We start from the raw sequence: 26,809 nt of genomic DNA on the forward strand, positions 1-26,809 counted from the left end.
ATCTATAGTTCCAATTACCATTTGGATTGGAAATCCAGAAATTCATTATCAATTTTGCAACATCAAACTTCTACACCAGACTGTTATACTTCCCTTACTGAAGGAAGAAAAGACAATATATGGCAAGGTTGGGGGATTAAAACCCATTGCTTACAAACCCAGAACAAACTGTAGACATTGTGTACAAGGAGAGGATTGTCCATAGAAAGAAATCCATAAAAACTAGAGATGTTTGGTTCGGTTCTTCAGAAATTTAAATCCACCCGAATTTCTTGAATCTGGACAGATACAAGTCGTGGTTCTGATCTTCCCATGGTTCAGAATTTGTATTTTAATATGAATTTTGGGTTTTGGATTTCAAATATTACACGATTTTAGCTTTTTTAAAAACTTTTTATCATTTAAAAAAAAAAAAACTAGATTCAAAACCAAAGCCAAAACACTTAAGGGTGATTTTGTAAAACCAAAATCAAAACACGAAGATGAATACAGATCCCAAACCAAAAATACAGGGGCAGCACACATCTCTAATAAAAACCCAACCAGACAAGGACCTTAGACCGATATAGCCAATGCAATCTATAAAATGGTTCTCTGCATCTAAGGACAACAGTAAGGGCTTTCATCACCAAGAGTGTGGTGTGATAGAATATTAAAAATACAGTCCCAGAATAAAACCCACCTGATCCATTGTGAGTAAACTATGGGGTAGAGGGTTCAATCATTTAATCAGTAATTAGAAATTATTGTAGTAAATTTAATAGGACTATTGAGTGATCATTTTGACAAAGAGTTGAGTCCTTGCCAGGCTTGGCAATAGTTGCAATTTGAGCTTTGAACATTTATCTGGGGAAAAATTATTATGGGTAACACCATTATTAATGTTAGTAAGAATAGATACTAAACACTCACAGAATATTTTACATGAATTATTAGTGAAGCTATCAGGGCACAGTGCTCTCTCTTTTTTTTAAAAGTGTTGGCACTCATTTGTTAATTTCTCCATTCAGGGCAGACAGCAACCACATCCTCTGGAGACAATAGGAGTAAGTCAGATTATTATCTCTTTCCAAGAATATCTTATCAGTGGGCTGGGAAACAGAATCATCATAAATGAGAGTATTTAAATAATCATAATACATTGCGAAGTGATTAGATACATCCCAGATGTTGAAAACAAGCAGTAGATAGATATATAAAGCAATTCATTGATTTTTTTTTCCGTAAGCGAGCTTGCTCAGTTGGGTTGGGAACGGGATGCCGGTAGTCAGAATAACGATGCTGGCATCCCAACAGGGTTAAGATACTAAAACCTGTTGGTAGGTATCCTAACCCTACTGCTACCCCTAACCCTCCCTCCCCGCAGCCTAAACCTAACCCTTTCCACTTGTGCCTAAACCTAACCTCCCCCTACCACAGCCTAACCCTAACCCTCCCCCCCTTGTGCCTAAGCTTAACCCTCACCCTAACTCCACTACTTTCCCCTGGGATGCCAGAGGTTCCAACATTCTGAGCACCAGCATCCTGACAGCCAGGATAGTGACTACATCCCACTCAGTTAACTAGGGTATAAAACTTCTGTTTATGGGGAGCTATAGCCCTCTGAATGAATAAAAAATAGAAAGCATTTTTTTTTCTTGAGTTTCAGCTACTGTAGGTTTTCTACAAGACCTGGGTCTCTGGGGTTATTTTTATTAAGAGATACAAAATTATGTCTCATAAGCAACCAAACCCTCACAATTAACCCTCCAAATTCAATCTGTAGGGTGGATCACTGCGCCCACCGCCCCCCAACTGTGTGAAATGGCCTTAAAAGTGCACCAGTAATTAATAGCTGAGGTGACCTCCAGGAAGTTTGTGTTAATATAAGTGGTCTACACAGATGGTGTAATGGTTAGCATTACTGCCACACAGCACTGAGGTTGTGGGTTCGATTTCCACTATGGCCCTAACTGTGCAGAGTTTGTATATTCTCCCTGTGCTTGTGTGGGTTTGCTCCAGGTGCTCCGGTTTCCTCCCTCACTCCAAAAATATACTGGTAGCTTAATTGGGTACTAAAAAAAATTAACCCTAGTGTGTGTATGTATGTGAGTATGTGGTAGGGAATATAGGTTGTAAGCTCTACTGGGGCAGGGACTGTAAAGTGCTGCAGAATTTGTGTGCGCTATATAAATAACTGGTAATAAATAATAAAAAAATTATTAAGTGGACAGGGCCTCCAGCAAAACATAGCTGGGCAATGTCCGAGGTCTGTGTTGCCTAAAATACAAGCACAAATTTATTGCCAGACCAGGAGAAAAACAATATAGGAATATCACCAAAATGTATTTACAGACCAGTTGTCAATCATAAGTCAATAAAAGAGTATGACTTATTATCATAGAAAGTGGTCTTCAGAGGCATATAGAGAGACTAAGCTGGTGTATTGGGCATATCTAGAAACTTTGTAGACAGAAGATATCATCACAACCATCTTAATATCATATACTACTGTAGTAGGCTAAGCAACAGCAGTGCAAGTATGGTGGTATGGGGCAGTACGGTGTATCATTAAGAAATTCTTAGCCAGTACTACCTTACAGCCAACAGAATATGCTCTGACATGAAAACGAGACAAACTGCACAGAGAGGAGGCAGCTGCCGGTGGGCGGCACAATAAAAAAAAATGTATGCACAGACACAGCGGTGTGATGTCATGATGTTGCACTGGTGGACATGGAATAAAGGAGCCGATGCCACCAGCGCAAAGGAGCAGCAGCAGGAGGAGGTAAGTGTGGGCTGCATTGGGCTGGACTCAGGGAGGCTGAGAGACAAAGGGGGAGGCTGAGAAATGCTGCAAGGGAGGCTGAAAGATGCAGAAAGGGAGGATGAGTGATGCAAAGGGTGAGGCTGAGAGACACAGGGGGAGGCTGAGTGACACAGGTGGATGCTAATAGATGCAGAGAGTGAGACTAAAATATGCCCAGCAAGAGACACAGAGGCTGAGAGATTCAGAGGGGGAGGCTGAAACATGCAGAGATTGAAAGACACAGAGGGGGAGGCTGAGAGATGCAAAGGGAGAGGCTGAGAGATGCAGAGGAGGAGGCTGAGAGATGCAGGAAGGGAGGCTGAGAAATTCAAAGGTTGAGGCTGAGAGGCACAGGGGGAGGCTGAGTGACACAGGTGGATGCTAATAGATGCATAGAGTGAGACTAAAAGATGCAGAGCAAGAGACACAGAGGCTGAGAGATGCAGAGGGGGAGGCTGAGAGATTCAGAGGGGGAGTCTGAAACATGTAGAGATTGAAAGACACAGAGGGGGAGGCTGAGAGATGCAAAGGGAGAGGCTGAGAGATGCAAAGGGGGAGGCTGAGAGATGCAGAAGCTGAGAGATAGTAGAAGAGGAGGCTGAGAGATGCAGAAGCTAATAGATGCAGAGAGGCAAGCTGAGAGACAGAATCTGAGAGATGCAGAGGAAGAGGCTGAAAGATACATGGTGAGAGGGAGGCAGAGAGACACAGTGTGAAGGGGAGGTTAAAGGTCACAGGAAAGGGAGTTGAGGCTGAGAGACACAGGGGTCAGAAGGCTGGAAAGACAAGAGGTTGTAGTGACAGGGCAGGAAGCTGGAGATACAAGAGGCTGTAAAGACAGGAGGCTGGAGTGACAGTGCAAGTGGCTGTCCCCCTACAGGAAGCTGGAAAGACAGGGAGCAGGATGCTGTAAAAACAGGAAGCTGGAGAGACACAAGAGGTAGGAGGCTGGAGGTGATACAGGGGCACGAGTATGGTGGAACCTTTGTTGTATGATGTTGGTTATATTCCTACACAAACATGCATCTCCTGGACAATGTGATCTCCAATAATAATATTTACTCCAGTAAATAATAATAAATACTGACTGAAGACACTTTCTGCCTGGGGAGGATCAGCTTCTTCAGAGGCTCCTCGTTGCAATGAAACAACCATATATGTTAGATGTATTTGGAATGGAATGGAGAGGAATGATCTCAGAGTTACGAGAAATGGGTGGCATGTTATGCTGCCACACCCCCATTTTAAACGGACATATCCCTCGTGTTGAATGACCACACCCATTTTTTTGGCCTTCAGCACGCGCTCATAGTACCATAAGGAAGTTTTGTCTACTTGCACCACTACTCACTGGTGTTCAAGGACTGAGTGCAGCACAGAGAGGCGCCTAAATCTCTTCTACCTGCATTGGATTTATTGTCACATGAATTGACAAATGTGGATAAGACAGGTATAGTAAGACCGATTAAGACCTACTGGCATGCACCCATGTTCTTTACTTTTGCTGCAAAACATTGTGAAAGCTATCTCATTTTCTTAAAGACTAATGCGGCCTCACAGACAGCTAGTAAAATAACTAAAATATTGATATAAGAATTTGCATGCAATATAGAATATCTCAGGTAAATTCCTCTGACCAACATACACATTTTACAGGCACTTTATATTAGAAAATGTGTGATCTGTTAGGTATTAAGCAACATTTGCACACTCCTTACCATCCACAGGAAAGAGGCATGCCATTAGGAACACACTAAGAGGCCCTTTGAAATTCTAAGCACTTTAACAAACTTTACTGCTCAGGATGTGACTGTGAAGTATTTGATAAATATGACTAATCTTTTAAAGGAATTACAAGCCTCGGTGGTTGGCAGATAATTGAAGCTGCCACTCACATGCCACTCTATGAAAGCTGGAGATTTAAAAATGACAAGATGATTCTTATGTTCTGGTTCTTTAACAGATCAATAGGAAGGACCCAACTAGGTGCTGCTGACATCATCTGTGGGTGTGAAAGTCAAGGAGATGTCAATGTAGATACACACCTTTTACTGTAAGAGGGTAACTCCACAGAAACCAACCATCCAGCAGAAGATATCTTGTCAAGCACCAGAACAGACCTGAAAGGATAATGATCTTGGAAGGAACCATGAGTTTGCCCAAACTCCCTAGAGTGATAATGGGCACTGTTTTAGTCTCTCAACGTTTGTCATCATAACCCCTACAGAAGTGACACATTAGATGTTCTGAGCAAAGTTATGGTGTCTCATGGGGATCTTTCAATGACTATTCCTTGCTATAATCTACGTCATCATGACTTATAGCAAAGAGGTTTGGTATGAAATTCAGGCGGTCGGGATGCCACTGGTCAGAATACCAACAGTGGCATCCCGACAGTGAAGATCCCTACAGCAGCAGTTAAGTATAGTACAACTAACCCTAACACTCCCTCCCCTGTGCCTAAACCTAACCCCCAGTGCCTAATCCTAACCTCCCCCTTCCTGCACCATAACCCTAAGTCTCCCTCCCCAGTACCTAAAGCCTAACCTACCCCCTAGTGCCTAAACCTAACCTCCCCCTCCCTGCACCCTAAACCTAACCCTCCCTTCTTAGTGCCTAACCCTAACCCTCCACCTAGTGCCTAACCCCTAAACCTAACCTCCCTTATCCTCCGATACTTACCTTCGGGATGCCAGCAGTTGAGACACTGGTGCCTGAATCCCGATTTTGACCATCGACATCCCGCACACCAGGATGCTGACTACATCCCATTGCAAAGACTTTCAAAACATTTTCTAAACTCTTACCTATTACATTTGGCCCTATATGTTAGTAACTCAACTTTTGAGTTTTTACCAATAGTTCAAAATCATCAGGTGTTAATTTCACCATTTATTATTACTTTAATAGTGCCATTTCCATTTCAGGGTGTCTCGTTCTATTTATGACTCCTGTTCATTAGCGATCTTAGCAGAGATTGTAAATTTTAACATGTCCACATTATGGAAGACTATACTGTACATTCATTCCTGCTTATACAGTAGCAATGCTATTTAAATGCAAATTCATGAACCTGCTTACTCAAATATACTACTATTGTCATTTAATTTTCTTATTACACCAAATGTTGGCATCATTGTATCTTTTTAATATTATTTCTCTATAAAATTGTTCAGTTTTTTTCCCATGAAAATTGTATCATTACCATTATTATGCCTTTTTATTCAATGTTAAATGTAACCCTAACACTATCGCTAATCCTAACACTAATCCCTAAAACCCTAACCAGAACCCTAACACTAACCATAATAGCCTAACTGTAACACTTTCCTTAATAATCTAACCATAACCCTAACATAAACCGTAACCCAAATATCCTAACCGGAACTCTAACACCTTAATACTAACCTTAACTCTAAAAACCTAATTGTAACCCTAACATTAACCTTAAATCTAATAACCTAACCATAACGATAACACTAACTTTAACCCAAATACCCTAACCGTAACTCTAACATTAACCCTGACTCTAATACACTAACCGTAACCCCAATTTTAACCATAACACTAAACCTAAAACCCTAACCATAACCCTAACACAAATACTCTCCCTAATACCCTAACCATAACTCTGGAACTAACCCCAACTCTAATACCCTAACCGTAACACTAATGCAAACTTTAATCCTAATACCCTAACTGTATCCTTAACTCTAACCCTAATACCCTAACCATAACCCTAACACTAACTCTAAGCCTAAGACCCTAGCACTAACCCTGATATCCTTGCCATAACCCTAACACTAACTTTACCCATAGTACCCTAACCATAACTCTAACCCTAACTCTAAGACCCCAACCATAACCCTGCCATTAACCCCAACTCTAATACATTAACCATAACCCTAATGTTAACTCTAACCCTAATACCCTAACCGTATCCTTATCTCTAACCCTAATACCCTAACCATAACCCAAACCCTAACTCTAACCCTAATAACATAGCACTAACCCTGATATCCTTGCCATAACCCTAACTCTAATTCTAACCATAATACCATAACCCTAACCCTAAAACTCTAACCATATTACTAACCCAAACCCTAATACCCTGACCATAACCCTAACACTATCCCTAACCCTAATACTAATCCTAAAGCTAACCCTACCCCTTACTATAACATTTCTATTGTAAACATTTTTACCTTGTAGACATATACGTAATATGTCCACATTTTAAGTGTAAAACTGAGAGGGCATAATCCGACACCAGGGAAGATATGGTGAGGAGTTACATGAGATCATCCAAAAAAAGTTTCCTATATTCAATTTAGAACTGAAATTATAACACAAAATACATATTTCCTAGATATTAAAAACTGTTAGAAGTAAATCTGTATCCACATATCATCTCTATATACAAATGATATCAATAATATATCATATGATATCCAAATACGGTAGATTATATAAACTACTACATTGTAATTAATCCTATGCAGATTACTACTTTTCTCTCTCCTCCCTTTTTTTGCACATTTTAAGCATCTCAACATGTTGTAATGTTGACATATTAACCATTTGGACATGTTAAAATTTGACATTCTGGTGCTGGCCTTTATCTATATGCTAATTGTAGACATGCTGAATACAGTACATCACCCAAAATAGTATGTAGCCAGTATCCTGGCAGAAGAGATGCCGATGGTCTAAATGCCAGTGCCGGAATCCCGACCACCGGCATCCTGAAGGTAAGTATCAGGGGTAAGTATTAGGATTAGGCACTAAGGGGTGAGGGTTAGGTTTAGGGTGTGGAGATGGGGAGGTTAGGTTTAGGCACCGGGGAGGAAGGGTTAGGGGTAAGGGTTAGCATTAGGGAACTTACCGGTTAGTGTCAGAATTGTGACTGTTGGGATGCCGCTGTTGGTACTCTGACAGCTGGTATCCTGACAGCCTGGATCCCATACCCAACCCCCTGAAATTATGTATTCTGTCAAAAGGAAGCACATTACCCAGGTGAAGGCACTAGATGTGAGAAATTGATTATCCTAGATTTCCAGTATAACCCTCCTCTCTTCCAAGTGACGCAGGGGCTACATATAGTTTTAAACACTTTTCAATTAAAATTGGGATTTTCTCACATTTTGTGTAATATTTGGTAATTACTGTATTACAAACTTAATTAGCGCTCTGTTGACTTCTTTGTTTGGTTAGGCTTTGGATCCTGAGTGAAGACAACTCTGTTTTTGAATCATTTGCTACTGAGAATTTTCTGCTCCTTCTTACACACCAAATAAAATGTATCCTGATCAAAATAGCCTGAAATGTTTTCCTTTTTATTTTGAAACTCAACAAAAAGCAAATGTGTTTTCTTTCATCTTTCACCACAAAGAGATGCATTGTGGTTCTTGCATTAATCCACATTTCCAGAATTGCAAAAAGAATGACTTCATTGGAAAAGCATCACATAAAAAGGATATTTTTCTTTCTTTGGTAATATTCCCCATATTGATTTAAATATTTGCAATGTGTAGGGATTACATGGTATCCCAACAAGGACTACCAATTTTAAACTAGAAACTCTCCTACATTAAATGATTAAAACCCCTTTTGACACAAGAAGGGGGAGATCTTGCCCTTTATGGGAAAATTTACATTTATTTGTGCATGGTTTCAATCATTATCTGGTGCTCATTAGAGAATATCTACTAAAGAGTCACATTGTTTGAAAGAAAGGACATTAGCATATGGTAGGAAATCAGGCTTCCACGGCTACCAGTAATTACAGCTACTTTGCGTGTGACTGAGGATCAGCTCTTTTATGTGTAAGGTTCCAAAAGTTATGTTGAAGCCCAAATGTATAATTTGCTACCTTATTTTAGTTAATATATTCCTTGGTATCATCTCTTAACGTACTCTTCCGGAAGTTGCGGGAGACTCACGATTTTTTGGGTAGGCCCCTGCACCCCTGGAAGAGTGGGTGAATCTCCCACATCCTGCCCACTTCCTAGAAGTAGAATGGGAGAGATAATACCAGGAATCGCAGCTCTGTAGTGCGGAAGCAGGGGATAAAATGATGTTGAAGAAAAGAGCTTAGCCCCCCCCCCCTCAAAGTGGTCAGCTGCATCTCCTCTCTGGGCTTCTACTTCAACTCTACACAGGCAATGCACTGGACACACCCCTAGCCAGTGGCCACAGCACTCTGAGGCAGCAAAGCTAACCACTGTGACTCCACTGTGCAGTCCCAGTAACTTCCCTATATCAACTACTGTATCTACAATGACAAGGCAATGAAAATATATCATCTTTACTGGCCATACTGTATATTTTGGCCTATTTATCAAATAACATTTGTGGTTGATTCTCCAAAGCAGCAGTTATCGGGGGATACCTGTGAATATTAATTAAGCCTTGAAAGTACCAAAGAGAGATATCTGCTGTGATCCCTCCATGTCCAACAGTAGCTGCAGCCCCCATAGCTGTAAGATTTACCAAGCTCCGGCTACATTTAGCCCATGGGCTACATTTTGCAAAACTTTTTGGGAGAGGGATTCCCTGGAACCATCCATGGCAATGGCCACTGGACATGCATGGTCAGCAAACTGCACATGTGTTGGAGTACCAATAGAGGAATGAAGAGAGTCTATGTGGTTATATATTCATACATTTGATTGTTATTTAATCCCTTATTGCTGCGAATAGCGCTGATTAGAAATTTCAATTATTGGGTCTAAAACCTGATAATTGATAAATATGCCCCACTATGGGACAGTTTAACTTGGGAACAAATTTGTCACTTAAACCCTTTAAAACATTTAAACCATCTTAATCTTCGTATCATTGCTGATTTGACATCTTTGTTTTTTAAGCTGTAGATCAGTGGATGTAGAATCGGTATACAGGCTGTATTAAATAAGGAGAAAAACTTGTTGGACTTTGTAGTATCCAATGATGTTGGCACCAAATACTGTATGAAGAGAATGGTATATAGCAGGATGACTACGGTGAGGTGAGAGGAACATGTGTAAAAGGCTTTACGTCTGCCAGTGCTGGAATGGATCCTCAGTATGGTAGAAATGATGAAAATGTATGATATGAATGTCAAAATAAAGGGAGTGAATGTAATTAGGAGTAGTCCTTCTGTCACGCTCAAAATCTCCAAAGCTGTGGTGTCACTGCAGGAAAGAATCATGAGAGGAACCAGATCACAGAAGAAGTGATTTATTATGTTGGATGTGTAACAGGTAAAACCCAACAAAAGTATAATATAGGGGATCACTTCTAAAACACCCAGTAGCCAACTGACAATAGCCAGCAGAATGCAGAGCAGACGGTTCATGACCATATGGTAATGCAAAGGATTACAGATGGCTACATAACGATCATAGCTCATGGCGGTCAATAGTAGCAGCTCATCGCAAAGGAGGAATCCAAAAATATACATCTCCGACATGCAACTGGCATATGAGACTGTGTTATCCCCTGTTATAAACATCACAAGAATATTATGAAGGGTGACAGTCGTGGAAAATATATCTAATAAGGACAGATTAGCCAGGAAGAAGTACATGGGGGTGTGGAGATGGTGATCCAGGCTGACTAGGAGAAGAATGGTCACATTGCCTCCAATAGTCATTAGATAGATAAGTAGAACCAAAAGGAAAATTGGAGTCTTCAGTTCTGGAACATCTGAGATTCCTTTAATTATGAAGTAAGTCACGAGGGTCAGATTCTTTTGTTCCATTGCTGTCTTTTGTTGCTAATTTTAAAAAAACTTGTAATAACAAATTAATCAATCATAATATAGGTTAAAAATTCTAAACAAATTAAAGAAAAATTTGCTTTAAAAATAAAACAAAATGTAGTATTATCTAACCTTTATCCATTAACCGGGCATGATCAATTAATGTTTGAAATGCACATTGACTACTGTTTTCCTTAACTAACTTACCAACACTTTGTTATCAGCAGCTATAAAATGCAATTTCACCAACAGTTTATTAAATTTTTTTATGCATTTTCTACAAAAAATATAAAATTTATTTGGGAAACATAATTTTATTCAGGTGTTTTTTATTTATCTACATATTTGCATAAAATATCATAAATTTAGATGCCAAAATGATTGAGAACAATTATTACAAGCTTGGTCTAGTAGCTATTTAGGACGCTAACAATACAATTTCACTAACAAGTTAGATGATGCTTTCCATTGTTTCTACTATAAATTATCTGTAAAGTTAGGATATCTCAAAGGGTGGGGGATTTTAGCCGTTTTTACCCCCTTAGGAGTCAAATTTCGATAATACTTGTATAGTCGGTGTCTCCATCATGAAAGGCATATACTTTCTGAATTACATGTTTCTAGGTCCAGGGGTTTGATCAGTCAGTCAGTCTGGAATTTTTTTTTTTTATATATATAAATAAATTATATATATATATATATATATATATATAATGCAAAATGGTTACTCATTACTGCTTTACAGCACTGATGTCATTAGTTAAATTTATGGCCTATCTGTGGGTTTTTATGTTCTCCACATGTTTGACTGAGTTTCTGCCGAGTGCTCCGGTTTCCTGCCAACTCCAAAAACATATTGGTAAATTAATCAGCTGCTGACAAAATTAACACAAGTATGTATGTGCCTTTATATGTAAGGGAATTTATACTGTAAGTCCAATAGAGCAGGGACTGATGTGAATGAAATGTATTCTCTGTACAGCTCTAGATAAATTGATTGCATTATATAAATAAATACATAAATAAATATATAATCAGCATCATCAATCTAATAATAATAATAATAATAGTAATAATAATAATAATAATATACCAGAAAAGTTAGCAGGATCAATGTAATATACAAACAGTTCATAAAATGCACATGACATTTTACTGAAGTTTATGCAATCTTTAGTCATTACAAAACATTTTTTCTTTTTGGGTGGGAGTAATTTTGAAATATTTTAAAATCTTGATATGGTCCAAATTATTCAACCCCCTAAAAAGTCAATAGATATGCCTGTGTTTCAAATGACACTTACACAGACAGTATTTTTATTGCAAATTAGACACCGGAAGTACATTTTAAAACTCATAATTTATTGTTTGTTTGCAGATTTTTTTTGTTTTAAATAAAATCTGAAAAATGGTGCATAAATGTTCACCCCTTGTGTTGTGGAAGCTCCAAGTTCACACAGAGAGGTGATATTACTCTAACAAATGGCTTTCAATTATCCTCTACATGTGAAATTCGATGTGCCACATTTGTACATCTGTGTGCCACTGAGCCTGAATCTGTGTAAAAAGGGCTTTGATGTGAGTGACTGCTGATTTACATCACGCAAAGTTCCATTGTGCTTACACTGCGACTTTGTACATGTGTAAAACTATTTCCTGTGTGGTTAATGTCGCAACCCTGCTTCTCTAGTACACCGTGGGCCTGATTCAGAGATGCACGCTAATGCAAGCGCAGCGGCAATTTCACACGGAATGCAGCTGCAAAAGTATGCTAATATTACCAAGCTTACATGAGCATAGGGACGCCCACTGCTGCCTTCTCATATCTGTCTGATGATGTGTATCCGTATAAACATCGGTAACATTGATGCAGATCGGATAGTCACGCAGCTTGTAAGTCAAGTCTCACCTGACATGCAGAGAGCTCTCATTCTGTGAAGGAGATTGTATTAGCCAATTTATGCAAGCCCATTAAATGGTGTTTAAATGGTCTGACACGCCGGTGTTTGCCTAACCATTACCTCCCCCAAACGCTGACTACCTGTCACTTACTTTGTGAATGAATCCTCTGTGTGAGTGCAATCGCAAAACAATGGATGCACATACGCAGTGCAGCTTACATGCATGTGCAATGCCAAACATTCACTTGATTTGCGTAAAAATTGGCATTGTGTAAATCTCTGAATTGTGCCCCGTGAGCAGCTTTTTGCTGCTTCTTCAATGCAAAATGTAAGAAAGATATGGTACGTTACTTCTATGGGAGCGTCTTAGTTGCGCCACATGTCTTGCACCATATGGTATATAAGGGTATATTTACTGAGCCTCGGATGGGTATAATGTGAATGGAGATAAGGTACCAGCCAATCAGCTCCTAACTGCCATGTCACAGGCTATGTTTGAAAAATGACAATTAGGAGCCGATTGGCTGGTATTTTATCTCCATCCAAGGCTTCATAAATAGACCCCATAGACACTAAGAGTATGAGAACACATCTATAGCAAGAGGATTTGTAAGGGAAGCCACAGAGAGGCCAACTATCACTTTTAAGGAGCTACAGAGTTCAGTGGCTGAGACTGGAGTGAGTGTGACAAGATAGAAACTATTACTGAAGAAAAACAACATAAAAGCACATCATGAGCGACCAGATAACATTAGAGTTGCCCAGTTGTGAGATAAGAATTTGTGGTCAGATGAGACAAAAATTTACCTTTTTGGCTCCAATTCAAAACTCTCTGTGTGGCACAATTCTATCACTGCCCGTTCCTCAGCAAACACGATCCCATCTACATTTTCACATAATTCCTCAATATATGAAGTTAGTTTGTTAGTTCAATAAAGTACATTTGAACTGGCTGTCGAAAAAAAAAAATACAATTGTCATAGTGGCTGAGCTATTATAGAACAAAAGCTGATGACATTAGCAAATGTGTCTCTGAAATTACATTTGTTTCGTATATTGCAATTATGACCGTTTCCACTAACCTGCTGGCAATGGCTATCATGCTTTGCTTATGTCTATGCTCAAAGCAAAAGATTAAATAGTTTTGAGGTTTACCTAGGGACAGTTCTCTAAAGGTGTTAAAACACTAGGGCACATTTCCAGTGTGCTCCAGAGTACTTTAGAGAATATGATTTATTTTTTAACTACAAGAAAATGAAGTATTGTTTAGTCTATTTTTCTAGAAATATTGAGTGAAAAATTGGAACACATTATTATGCACATAGGCCCTGATTCAGAGCCGGTCACTCTGATAGAGCGCTCGCTCTGAATCAGGGCCGGTCTTTTTTTTTTTTAGAAAGGCCGCTCGCATAGCTGTGGGTGACCACGCACAGCTATAGCGAGTGGCCATGATGATGGTCGCGATGGTGAAGACCATCGTGACCATCAGGCTTGTGACGAGACCCTTGTGGTAGGGTCTCGTTGCCGCAAGCCCCAGAGAGATTTTGGCTCTAACAGAGCCAGAATCTCTCCACTGGAACGCCTCCGTTTGGGAAGCCACCCCCCCGGCCTGCTCACCAAAGGGGGCATGCTGTCACTCAACATCGACAGCATGCCCCCTTTGGTGCGAGACCTGGAGCGATGGCCCATCGCTATCCGGGTCTCGCGCATGCGCACGACGGAGCCGGCTCTGTCGTGCGCATGCGCTCTGGGCCACCATCGACCTGGTTGCGAGCGCTCAGCGCTTGCGACCGGGTTTGAATCAGGCCCAGAGAACAAAACAAATTGAATTATTTATATTTAAAGATGTATGTAAATTAAAGACAGATAGACAATCAGGCATGGTCTATAATTATTCAAAGTGAAAGACCACTCCTGATAGGCTGCATGTCTGTAAAATACAGATGTGAGACATTTGCTCTAGGCATGTCAATTAGCCCCTCTTGGCATGCTAGGGCCCTCGCGACTTTTTTCAAAATCTGCATCTTACTTGCATTGTTAAAAATGGAAGTGTCAAAACTAGTATACATTGACTTCTGGGGCTTGCAGTACAGTACTTGTACATCTGTGTCAGTCTAACTCGCAAATCTGTATTAAATATGTTCTGAATGTAGGGGCCAAGGTTTTTCCTCCCTCCCATTTATGCTGAATCTTCATCTTTGTACATAGGTTGTACCGATTTCTTTGCAACCTAACATCTGTGGTACGGCTTTGTATGTGGCTACGATGTGGCTAAGATGCAAGATTTAGTGAAAATGTTTGCTACACTATGGCATAAAGATGCTAAGGGCCGTATTCAATTAGGAGCGAAAAGCCGATTTCGCCGATGACGTCATTTTCGCCGTTTTCATTGCGAAAACGCAATGCAATGTAATAGGCAAAAAAGTTCCGCCTATGAATACCCGGCGGAAAAAAGTGCAAAATTGGGGTTTTGGGGTGCAGAGGTGCGGAAACCCCTCTGTACCCTTTGTACACCCCCCATGATGCAAACTGCATTAAAAAACACATAAAAAAACACAAAGGACACCCCAAAAAAGCACTTTGAAAAAGTGGGTGAAATTTTTTAAAAATGGGGGTACAAATTCAAAAATTAGCGAAATAGCCTTTGGGGGGTCTGCAAGTAAGGGGGAGGTGTATTTTTGATGTAGCTGCTTGCTGAAGGTGCATTTTTGGCGCTTTTTAAATATGCTTGTGCCCATTTTCATGTACCCCAAATTTGATGGGACTACTTATTTAAAAAAAAAAAAAAGTAGCAAAATGCTATTCTTCACCACTAAGTTTTCGCCGGCAAAACCTCCGATGACGCCGAAAAGTCCGGCAGTGGACTTTTCGCTCCTAATTGAATATGGCCCTAAGTGTATAAGGACACATCTTTAGGAGCCAAAGATCAGTTCATTAGGGTTCTTTTTTTAATCCCCTTGGACAGTCTCAGATCAAAAAAGAAATTTAAGTATAATAATCAAAACACTTCAGAAATTTTGTAGGAACATTATTTTTTAATAAGTTTACAGCACACAAAAAAACAATAATAGTCACAAATAGTATTGAAAAATTAATGAGCCTCTATTATTTTTATTGTTTACACTGAGAGCATAATATATGACCCTTTAGTAGGAAGGGCAACAAACTTTATTATTATTAATAAGGAGAGACCAGATAAACTTATTGATTAATAAGAGGGCACCAGATTTTTTTTTTTTTTTAAAAAGGGCACCAAGTAAACCTGCATTAAGGTAATTATTAATACATGGGGCACCAGATAATTTTAGTTATGAATCTGTGGGGCCAGAAATACTTATTTATTAATAAAGGGGAAGAGAAAACAGCGAGCGCCTCTGAATTAGGCCCAGAGTTTTTTTTTAACAACTTAAATAGTACCAGTCTAAAAAAGTAATATAAATGTAACGCAATCTACCAATTAGTCAAAAAAAAGGATAAGCTGCTGCTAGCCTGAAAGTTAATAGTGTGTGGGTTTACATATGCTAAAAAGCATTTAAAAAGGGAACCAGCTAGATTAGGCAGCACTGATTAGACCCTATATCCTTACAATAAATAACTGGTTAACAGGAGTCAGATGTACCAATAAGGAATAAGAAAAGTGCATGGAGCCCCGAGTTTTGATTTTGACAAAATCATCCCCAAATGTTAAGGTTTTGGTTTTGGCAAAACCACCCTCAAGTGTTTCGGTTCGGATTCGGTTTGGTTTGGGATTTTTTTAAATTGGTAAAAAACAGCTAAAATCATGTAAATTGATTCTGTTTACATACAATCCAAACCCCCTGAGATTGGGTTATTAAATCCAAGTTCTGATCTGACAGCAGACCCAAGCTGGGGCCTGGTTCTACTTGGAACCCCAAAAGTGATCTGAGCTGGCACTTTAATGTACTCGGAACCCCAAAGTTTGGACGTGTTCATTTTTCAGGAAAACTGAACCGCACATATCTATAAGGAATGTTTTAATATGTAAAACAATGTACAATAAAAATCAGTACATAGTACATAAAAACACAAAGATAAAAATTAAAGCATGAGAGCACATATAACAATATCACCTCATAATGATTAGCAAATGGCTGTGTTAATAATAAAAGATAGTCTTTGTAGAACCAAAATGTATAACACTGCAAACAAATAGTATTTAGCAGTTAGGGAATATCTAGGTGGTCAAAGTCTCACAGTCCTACATATAAATATCCGTGAATGGCAGATTAACCAAAGTAATATGATGCTATAGTTTTAGTAATACAAATTCGACAGATAGATATTGCTGGAACAGATGGAATATTGTGCGGTGAACTCACAGCCAAGTTGTAGGTATAAGCGCTGGAGAAGAAGGTCCTGGGAATTTAAGAAACAGCTAGCTGTGAGGGGCGGAGCTCTAGCCATCACAATGTCTGATGGTCAGCAGACCAGTAATCCTAAGTAACTGGTCAAATGCACTGATAGTAGTGGTGAGGTAAAGTCATGTCTAATGTGTACAGGCATAATGAGAAGGTTAGTCTAGTTCCCATTTTTTATGAGCTTACTGTGAAGCGTTGGGTTTTGCTTCTATGGGGGAACACACCAAAAGAGGTAACTGCAACATCGGGAACATGGATCAAGACATGACGCAGTGTATCAGTCGCAACTATGACTGGGACCTGCCACCAAGATGATCCACTCCCACGGATCCTAACACTAGGACATTTTCTTAGATACATTTTATAAAATTGTTAATGCGGGTCAATAAGCCTTAGTATTCTTATGGAAATTATTCTCCATTGTAGAGAGAACAGTTTTTTCTATGTACGGTCTGATTTTTTGAGTTGTATAGATGCAATATGCGTATATTAATTAGTGTGAGAACAAGTCAAAATCTTTATGTTGTTGCTAAAATGAATCTCCTACTAGATCTAAGGATCTAAGTGTTATATGACTAATGAAGGTTATGATTATATGATAGTCCTTAGCAGTGGCAGCCCTTTTCATATTGCCTGAGATAGGCTGCGTCTTTCTGTGCTGCGTGAAGTCCTTTTAGAGATCGGGAATGTTGCAGCATCTGCCAGGTGCACTGGAAGAGCTCTCTGTTTTAATCACGGTATGGACTGGCCGTCCCAGGGGTAAGAAAACCCCTCCTCCTGCAACTGTCTCTTCTACATTTAATTAGTCGGTAACGCTTCCAATGGGCAGTCACTTCCACTGCCATTGAAAACACTTATTAACTACGCTTGGGTGGCAGATTTTACTGAGGGGGCTACAGCCATGCAACACCTAGGTTATATCTGCCACTGCTCCTTAGAAATTCTTCTACCTCTGTGAAACACGCAAGCTGTTCCTTCTGCATTTATATGTACAGTATATGCTGAATCTCTGTTTCTCCATTTTTACACAATGACAGGCAAGTTAGCTCTTATTTGAGCTGTCACACCTATCTCAACCACCTCTTTTTCTGACATGTTTTATCCTCAAGCTAACTTGTCATTTATGTAACTGCATGTTCATTTATTTGGCAATTTATATTTTTAAATAAAAAAATATATGTTTTGTGAAGTCATTTTGCAATTGATTGTCTAGTGATTTTGCCTTAAATATAGGAGGTGTGGCCAGGGAAGTGGTCCAAACCGCGGCAGGGTTACAGACATTTATTTTGTGTGATTTCAATTTATTTTCTTGCCATTCTAATAAAAAACCCCATCATGCCCATATATGCCAGCTGTCAGCCTCCTCATGCATCTATATATGCCACAGATCCCAATCATGCTCATATACAGTATGCCAATCCAGAGCACCCTGATACCAGTTAATATGCCACAGATCCAAATCATGGTCTTATATGCCATCCCAGAACACCCTGATGCTCCTTTATATCCCTCGGGGTCCTTTCATCCCCTTTTATGTCTGCCTAGAATCCCCTCATGTCTAGGACAGCAAAACATTGCTTCTTTATATGCATGACTACATTCCCAACATTACCTGACACATCCCCTACTCCATCCCCCATATACTTTCACCCCACACCACATGAATCCTCCCTCAGACTGATACAAGACATGATGTAGAACATGTCTACTTCCCCCATATTACCTGACACAGTGCCCTTTCCAACCTTATGTTGTCAGAGCTCTAGAATGAAGTGAACTCGGTTCATGGACCATAGGGGTAGCTGGGGTGTGAGTGCAGTGGGGGCTTTATGAATCTCTTTGTCATGAGAGGGAGAACATGGCTTCTACTGGTACAGATGTTCTAAGAAGGGTGGGTCACAAGAGGAAGTGGTCCTACAGGATGAAGCAACAAAGCAGTGTACTGGTTACACTTTGCTTAGTGAGCAATACAGTGAGGATATCAGCAGACTGCTGGAGGCTGAAGTGCTGATGAGAGCCGGAGACTGCAATGGCTGTTGAAGACAGCACTGATTACTGTGCAGCAAATAGTACTGGTGATTGTGGATAACACTGTTTAACTGCAACAGTACAGCATACTGGTGTCTGCATTGGCGATAGAAGACAGTGCTACTTAGTTGCAACAGCAGAGAGTATTGGTGTGTTCATTAGGATAGGAAACTATGATGATGGCTGCAGTGGTGAACAGAACAGAGATATGGCTGAGGCTGTGTAGGTGAGATGAGCAGAACAGGACTGCAAGGCTGATGATAACTGCACAGGTAAACTCAACAAGATCAGAACTGCAACTTAAGCCTGGAGCCAGGGTTATATTGTTCTGACAAAGGTCAGAATGTAGTAGGTGATTTAAATATGGCACCCTTCAATTCTGACCACCTGTACAAGTTAGGTGGTCAGAACTGCAGACCTAATTGGTTGAAATGATATCATGTGACATGGCCAAGATGGCAGCGCCTGGTATGGGAAAGAGTGCAGCATGAACCCTACCAACATTACTGACTGAAGGGACTGATAGTGAGGGAAGGCTTTTGGTGACCCACCAAATTCATGATGGCAGCAAAGTGGCACTGCCATGTCAAGTACCTGAACCTAGCAAGGTGATATGTGACACATTTAATATGACCCATATGGTGCATGGTGACACAGGATGGTGCTTAAACTAATTAAGTATGTGCTATATTTGCGGTATTACTTGGTTTGTTAACCCTATGTGGCAATAGATATTTTTAATACTTTTTGCTTTGGATGTCAGTAGTCTGTATACAAGTATTCCACATAAACTGGGGATAGAAGCATGTCACAAAGCCATTTTGACAAATCCAGAATACAAAGGTCCACCATCTGAATACCTTATGTTTTTTATCGATGTCACCCTCTTTAAGTTATTTATTTCTTTTTGGAAATATTTTTTTAAATTCAACAACAGGGTACCACTATGGGCTCAAACATGGCACAATCATATGCCAGTTTGTTCAAGGCGGACAGTGAAAGAAAACATTTTTTATTGTAAAGAATTTTCATCTAATATCAGTCTAGACATCAGATACATAGATGATCATTTTTTACTCTGGCATGGTGTTAAGGAGAAACTACTTACCTTTATTCATCACCTTAATCATCTACCAAGTACCATACATTTCAGCATGTCCTTCAGTAGGACCACCATCAATTTCTTGGATTTCATTATTTTGTTGAAAGATAATCTTCTCTCTACCTTCATTTACACTAAACCAACTGATGAAAATACAATGCTGTTCACATCAAGTTTCCATCCAGAATCCTTAAAAAAGGGACTACCGTACTCCCAACTCCTTAGAGTACTAAGGATTACCTCTAATGACAATAATCGGATGCACCCTTTACAAAACATTACACAAAAACAGTACAACAGAAATGATGTGAAAGATGCTGTGATGAGCGTGAGCTCACTTTCTCAGGAATCATTACGACTTAAAATATTGGATGAAGCCAAATCAGCACCTGAAATGTTCAGTTTTTGTAGTACATACATGGTAGCATCTATGTATATCAAGAAAAATGTCTTATATAATTGTCCACAGAACCAGTGCTTTCAAAGGCATTCAGCACAGACCAAGATTTGCCTATAAAAGGGGCCCTAATTTGAAAGACCTATTAGTTGACACAGATTGTTCCATGCATCGACTACCACAGCAACGAACATGGCTCACCACCAAACCTGGAAGCTACCAATGCCTTAAATGTGTGAATTGTACATTCATCTCCATTGGCTCAGCATTTGAACATTCATCAACCAAACAAAAGTTTCATACAGTACTAAGGGCTTGACTCAGCAGAGGATGGAATTGCAAAGCCGCACACAAGCATCTGAAACCTCCTTAATGCATCTGCAATCACAGCGCTGCGACCGAGGTCATAGCCTGGGATCACCATTACAACCATCACCACCCAGGGTGCAGTTCAAAGGGTGTGGCACTGTCGCTGCCCAGTGACACCTGCATTTCTCCTGTGGGGTGCCTGAAACAGCACTCTAAAGCCTGTTGAACCACTGCAGAGCCACCTGGAGCATGAAGTCTGTGGAACCACTGCAGTCACCTGGAGCATGAAGTCTGTAGAACCACTGTGGAGCCAGTGAACCAGATTATTGCAGATTATTCTATCTTCTTAATTGTGGAAAAAGCAGACATTTCTTTATCTCACCAGATACCTCTGCAGTTGACATTTATTTAATATGATAGGTCACCCCCTATAGGGGCTCACCTAGGACCTTGATTTCTCCCGGTTTAACTGTCATCTATAGAAGGTGTTTTTCAGCCCCATCACCTATATAGTGTTCTGATGTCATCATTCTAGGGCTGAGACTTCGTTCACCCCTTTTTATTCAGACATTTTTGCAAACATATGGTACCTAGGGTCATGTAGGTATACTACAGACAGTCCGCTCCCTAAAAGAGCTGACTCACTTCCCAGGTCACCAAGGGTGTAACCGGTGGGGCACACCCATCAGTTTCATCAGTTTTTTCAGTTACATTTTTTTTAGTGTTTTTTTTGGTGTTTTTGAGTTATTTTTTGGTCATCTCTACATTCATTTATTTTTATTTCTATTTTAAGTTTTAATATCTCTATATAATTTTCTATGTTTAGTAATTAGGAGTATTGTGCTTTTTGTCTAGCATAATAAATATACATTTAGTGTTACAATTTTTGTCTTTTTCCCTCATTTAATTTTACATACAGAACTTCTTTAGTTCATTACAGGATCATACGCATGAGACTGACTCGATACAGCACACATAGGTGACCACTTTGAGCAATCTGTTTATATAACAATAAGGGTTGTCTATGATTCGCCATCAGTGACACTGTTGACCAGTGGCAGCTCCAGAGGTGTGGCTGTAGCACAGGCCAATAGTCAAAAATGGGAGACAGACCAAATGCAATTGAGTCCTGGCAGGCAATGTTTGAAGTATTTGGAAGGGCAGTTGGTATGGCTCCCCTATTTGAATCTTGGACTGTGATGCAGCTCCACTGCTGTTGACAGTCTAAATTTCAATAGCAACATGTCGACAAGAGAATACAGATGTGGTACTCATGTTATTTAAAGTATTTGAACTGTGTGAACATGATGGTAAAGCATCATGTTTAAGTTATAATGCTGTCACAGTTCACATACTTCAAATAGCATTAATACCATGTTGGCACTCTCCCATCAACATGACGTTGTCAATATTTTGACTGTCAACAGCATCACTGTCAACTTTTTAACTACCTCCCAAACATAAATCAGTAACCTTGCTGTGTAAGGAAGAAATATAATTTAATAAATTAATTAATTGCCAAGTTGTAATGTTTCTAGCAAAGGTAAATAATGAAAGACAGAGCAAGATCTGGCATCATAAAGTATAGTCTTGTGGACACACTTGGATGAGCACAACATGGCCACCATTCCAGATGCAATATTTGGCAAACATGTACACAGTCACACATAACACAAAATGGACCAATACATAGTTAACATTGTCATTTGTACACAGTAGGGGGCAAACACGACAACTAAGACTTGCATATAGATAAATCATTTTAGTTTCGGCCATAGGTAGATAGAAGGAAAAAAACAATATATAGTAGAGAGTTGTCTCACAATTTGTAAGGTCACAGTCCTAATTTTAGGACAAATGAAAATGGAGCTGGGGGGCATTCTAGGACTATCCTTTAGCCATTACCCCATGTGTTCATATTTACTACCACACCTTTGTGCTATTAAAGATTATACAGAAATGCATCATGCATTACTTTAGTGTCAGTCAATGGTGAAAGAAGCCTACTGGCACTGGCAATAAATATCAATAAAAAGTATTGTGCATCCACAGATCCTGCAATTTTGGCTAACAAACCCATGCAGACGTGCATTACTAAATTAATCTTGGTGGTGGAGAAAATTATAAATCCCGCTTTAAAGAAACCATAGGGATGGACTACTGTAGATATAATATTTTGCCAGTTTTATATAAATACAGAGCTGATTTTAATTTCCAATCAATAAAATGCATGTTTTTTTTATATCAATTGCATTGGTCAGTTTGTAATGGCAGATGCAGGGGTGTAACTTGGTATATGAAGGACCCATAGCAAAAGTTTCTAAGGACCCCTATGTAGCACTCAATGGTAAAAAATGTATATTACACATGTAACGTTGACAAGGAAGTTGGGCCCCTCTTAGCTCTGGGCCCCATAGCAGCTCCACCCCTTGCACTTATGGTAGTTACGCCCATGGGCGGATGTATGCTTTCAGATAATAAATTCTCAAATCTCTTAGCAAGATTCCCAACTATGTTGGAGGATTACCAAAGCACCCACAGGTGATTTAATTTATATATCCCACATGCAGTCATGCACATAAATCCTTAAAACATTGCCCTGTAGGAGAAAATTTGTAGAATGTTTTTAAAGAAAGCCAATTCAAACATACGTATAAGATTATCTCATTTACATACAAGTATAAGTCTTTATCATAAACATACAAGTGCAGTATAAACCAAGTGTAGATGCAGAAATGTGTCTGAACATTTGCTTTGTTTAACATGTGCTTTGAATGTCTGAAATATGTAGTACTTAAAATCCATGGTGTAGATGCAGCTAGAGCTTAAAGCTATTGCTGGAGCAAAGATTGGACAGTCATCATCATTAACTTGATATTGCATCCTGATATTGCATCCCGATATTGCATACTGACATATCTTTGCAGTTAAATTACTAAATAAATGATGAAATACACTGTAGCCCCTTTCATTTTTTCTCTAGATTTTGATTGGTTACCTAAAGTGTAAGAGTACAAACTGCATGAGGTCTCCTGTTAAGTGGGTAGACAACTATAGGCTTGGGCAGGTTAGACTGATAAAATTATAAACCTAGCTGCATAGTCTCCCCCTTTCACAAAGCCAACCAATTACAGTCCCCTCTGCCCAGGAATGCAAACTATAAAGGGGAACTGCAAAAGATGAATGAATGGGCACTTTTCCTAGAGTCACCCAACCCTGTGCTGAATATCAATGAGATTCCTGGGGTGGTGTGTACTAGAATAATAGTAATAATAAAACATAGCGATCACTGGAGTGACAAATATGCAACAATGGCCAAAACATTTGTGAAGCTACATGTACCTGTAAGTCGTGGCAGCCACTGACAGTTGTGCATGCTTTTACTTGTGGTACTACATGGATAAGCATGCCAAAGGCTGCCAGTGGATATTGTGCAAAATGTACTGTAGCTCCAAAATAACTTATATAGGAGAAATAGACACTTACCCACGTGTAACCAGCCAATGAGCGGCTGCTACATATAAAGCAGACACTGATTGGCTAGTGGCCTGTGGGAACTAACAGATGATACGGGTCATATGTCATTTCGCGAGGTGTAAGTATTTGTTACAACATATACTTTAGCTTGTTCATATGGTTCGCGGAAGTCGTTTTCTTATTTTGCCAAGTTACTTGAATGCTTAGGAGAGCGGTGCCAGGATGGAGGTGAGTATGGGATCTTTTTTCCAGGTACATCCATGGAATCTACATGGAGAAATTGACAGACCAGCTGGTACAGGTAGGTATGTGTGAGTGGGATACAGTAGGTGTATGGAATAAAATTTTACTGGATTTTTTGGTGTGTACTGTGGTTTTTTAATTATTTATTTTACAGTGGGGGTACAAGTGCCAGCCGCCTGCTGGCACATGTAGTTCCACAAGTGCAAAAGGGCAGACATGCTGGCACATGTAGTTCCACTGTAAAATACAATAGTTTTCTACTATTTTAAACATTATTACCCCCATACTCACAGCCCAGGGGTGCAGGGAAGAGCCCTGAGCTCTAGACCAATCCTGGAGTTTTGGGAGAGGGGGGACCCCTTCTTATGGGGGTCCCCACCTCCCCTGAAATCCCCGGCTTGGCCTTACCAGCTTGGGATGAGAATGCTTTGGTCCTGGAGACCCGGTAATAGAGTCTCCTGGCTGTAGCATTACACCCCAGTCAGTTTGGGTCCAGTGCTGGTTTTAAATATAGGGGGACCCCTACGCAATTTTTCCTACCTATATTTAAAACCAGCACTGGCCCTGCAGCCAGGTGCTGGTGGGTCCTTGATTACGGGAGAACCCTACTCGTTTTGGTCCCCATAGTTTTTGGAACCAGGTCTGGCTGACCAGTACGGAGCAGGTTATGATTTTGGGGGGGACCCTACATCGTTTTTTTATAAAAAAAACATTATACATTAACTACACATGCAGAAACATACAAAAATCACCTGTGTATGTTTCTGGCAAATTCCCAGCTTAGGAGGGTGAGTGTTTGAAACTTCAATTTCTCCGTGAGTTTGCTCTAATCTCACCCGAGATTGAAATCTCGAATCTTAGTAAATTTGCAAACTGCATCTTTTTCATGAAAAGTACTTCCGAGTTTGCCCGATGGTGAAAAGATTTGAGTTTGCAATCTCACCCGAGTTTTACGAGTGAGATTAAAGAACTCTCTCCCAAACTCACCTGAGTTTGGCTTCAGTAAATTTGCAAGATGAAAAACATGCCTAAACTCACCCGAGATTGTCAACTTGACCAAACTCGAATTTTAGTAATTTTATCCCTAAGATAGGGATAAAATACAACTTTTAAAACATTTTTATTCCAATTTGTCAAACAGGAAAATCTTCATCAATGTAGGCCAAAAGGAATGTTCATTATTTACACATGGCGTAATGTGCAGATCATATCCTGTGATGCCGCTCGCAATGTCCTGTAAAAGCCGCAGCATGATTGACATGATGCTGGCATTGGGGGATGGTGACAGGCAGCGTTCCAGAAAATGGGAGTGTGGCGGCCTCATTTCCTGGGTGTGCCAAAGCCAGTGGCTGCGCCAATAGCATTGGCATGCCCAGTAAATGGAGCCAACATAATGTGGGATATATTTTCTGGAACCCTGCCCATCATTGCCCATCACCGCCCCAAATGCTAGTAGCATGTCAATTATACTGCAGCTTTTGTGGCACTGTAAGCAACATCACAAGATATGATCTGCACGTGGGCAGTGTGGCTATTACACATGGGCAGTGTGGCTCTTACACAAGGGAAGTGTGGCTACTACACATGGGCAGTGCAGCCCATACACATGGGCAATGCGGCTATTACACATGGGTAGAGTGGCTCTTACACATGGGCAGAGCGGCTCTTACAAATGGGCAGTGCAGCTCTTATACATTTGCAGAGCGGCTCTTACACATGGGCAGTGCAGCTCTTACACATGGGGAGTGGAGCTATTACACATGGGCAGTGTGGCCCTTGCACAAGTTCAGTGCAGCTGTTACACATGGGCAGTGCAGCTCTTACACATGGGCAGTACGGCCCTTACACATGGGCAGTGCAGCTATTACACATGGGCAGTGCAGCTATTACACATGGGCAGTGCAGCCCTTACACATGGGCAGTGCAGCTATTACACATGGGCAGTGTGGCTCTAACACATCGACAGTGCAGTTATTACACATGAGCAGTGCAGCTATTACACATGGGCAGTGCGGCTATTACACATGGGTAGTGCGGCTATTACACATGGGTAGTGCGGCTCTTACACATGGCAGTGCGGCTCTCTTACACATGGGCAGTGCGGCTCTTACACATGGGTAGTGTAGCTATTACACATGGGCAGTGCGGCTCTCTTGCACATGGGCAGTGCAGCTATTAACATAGGCAGTGCTGCTATTACACATGGGCAGTGCGGCTCTTACACATGGTTAGTGTGGCTCTTACACATGGGCAGTGCGGCTCTCTTGCCATGGGAAGTGCGGCTATTACACATGAGTAGTGCGGCTCTTACACATAGGCAGTGCGGCTCTCATACACATGGGCAGTGCGGCTCTTACACATGGGTAGTGTGGCTCTTACACATGGGCAGTGCAGCTATTACACATGGGTAGTGTGGCTCTTACACATGGGCAGTGCGGCTC

General features: G+C 40.3%; 1 protein-coding gene across 1 annotated transcript in view; it reads right to left on the reverse strand.

The window, feature by feature from the left end:
* Positions 1-9,581: 9,581 nt before the first annotated feature.
* The window catches only part of LOC148453460 (uncharacterized), a 47,895-nt gene continuing 30,667 nt past the window's right edge, over positions 9,582-26,809 (reverse strand). The window contains exons 4-5 of the mRNA XM_088462106.1: positions 10,740-10,759; positions 9,582-10,547 (exon numbers count right to left, since the gene is read on the reverse strand). Of these exons, the coding sequence (XP_088318232.1) occupies positions 9,582-10,547; positions 10,740-10,759 (986 nt within the window). The remainder of the gene's footprint in view (positions 10,548-10,739; positions 10,760-26,809) is intronic.

This window comes from Taudactylus pleione, unplaced genomic scaffold (assembly GCF_031769625.1).
Source record: "Taudactylus pleione unplaced genomic scaffold, aTauple2 ptg001150l, whole genome shotgun sequence".
Lineage (NCBI taxonomy): Eukaryota > Metazoa > Chordata > Amphibia > Anura > Myobatrachidae > Taudactylus > Taudactylus pleione.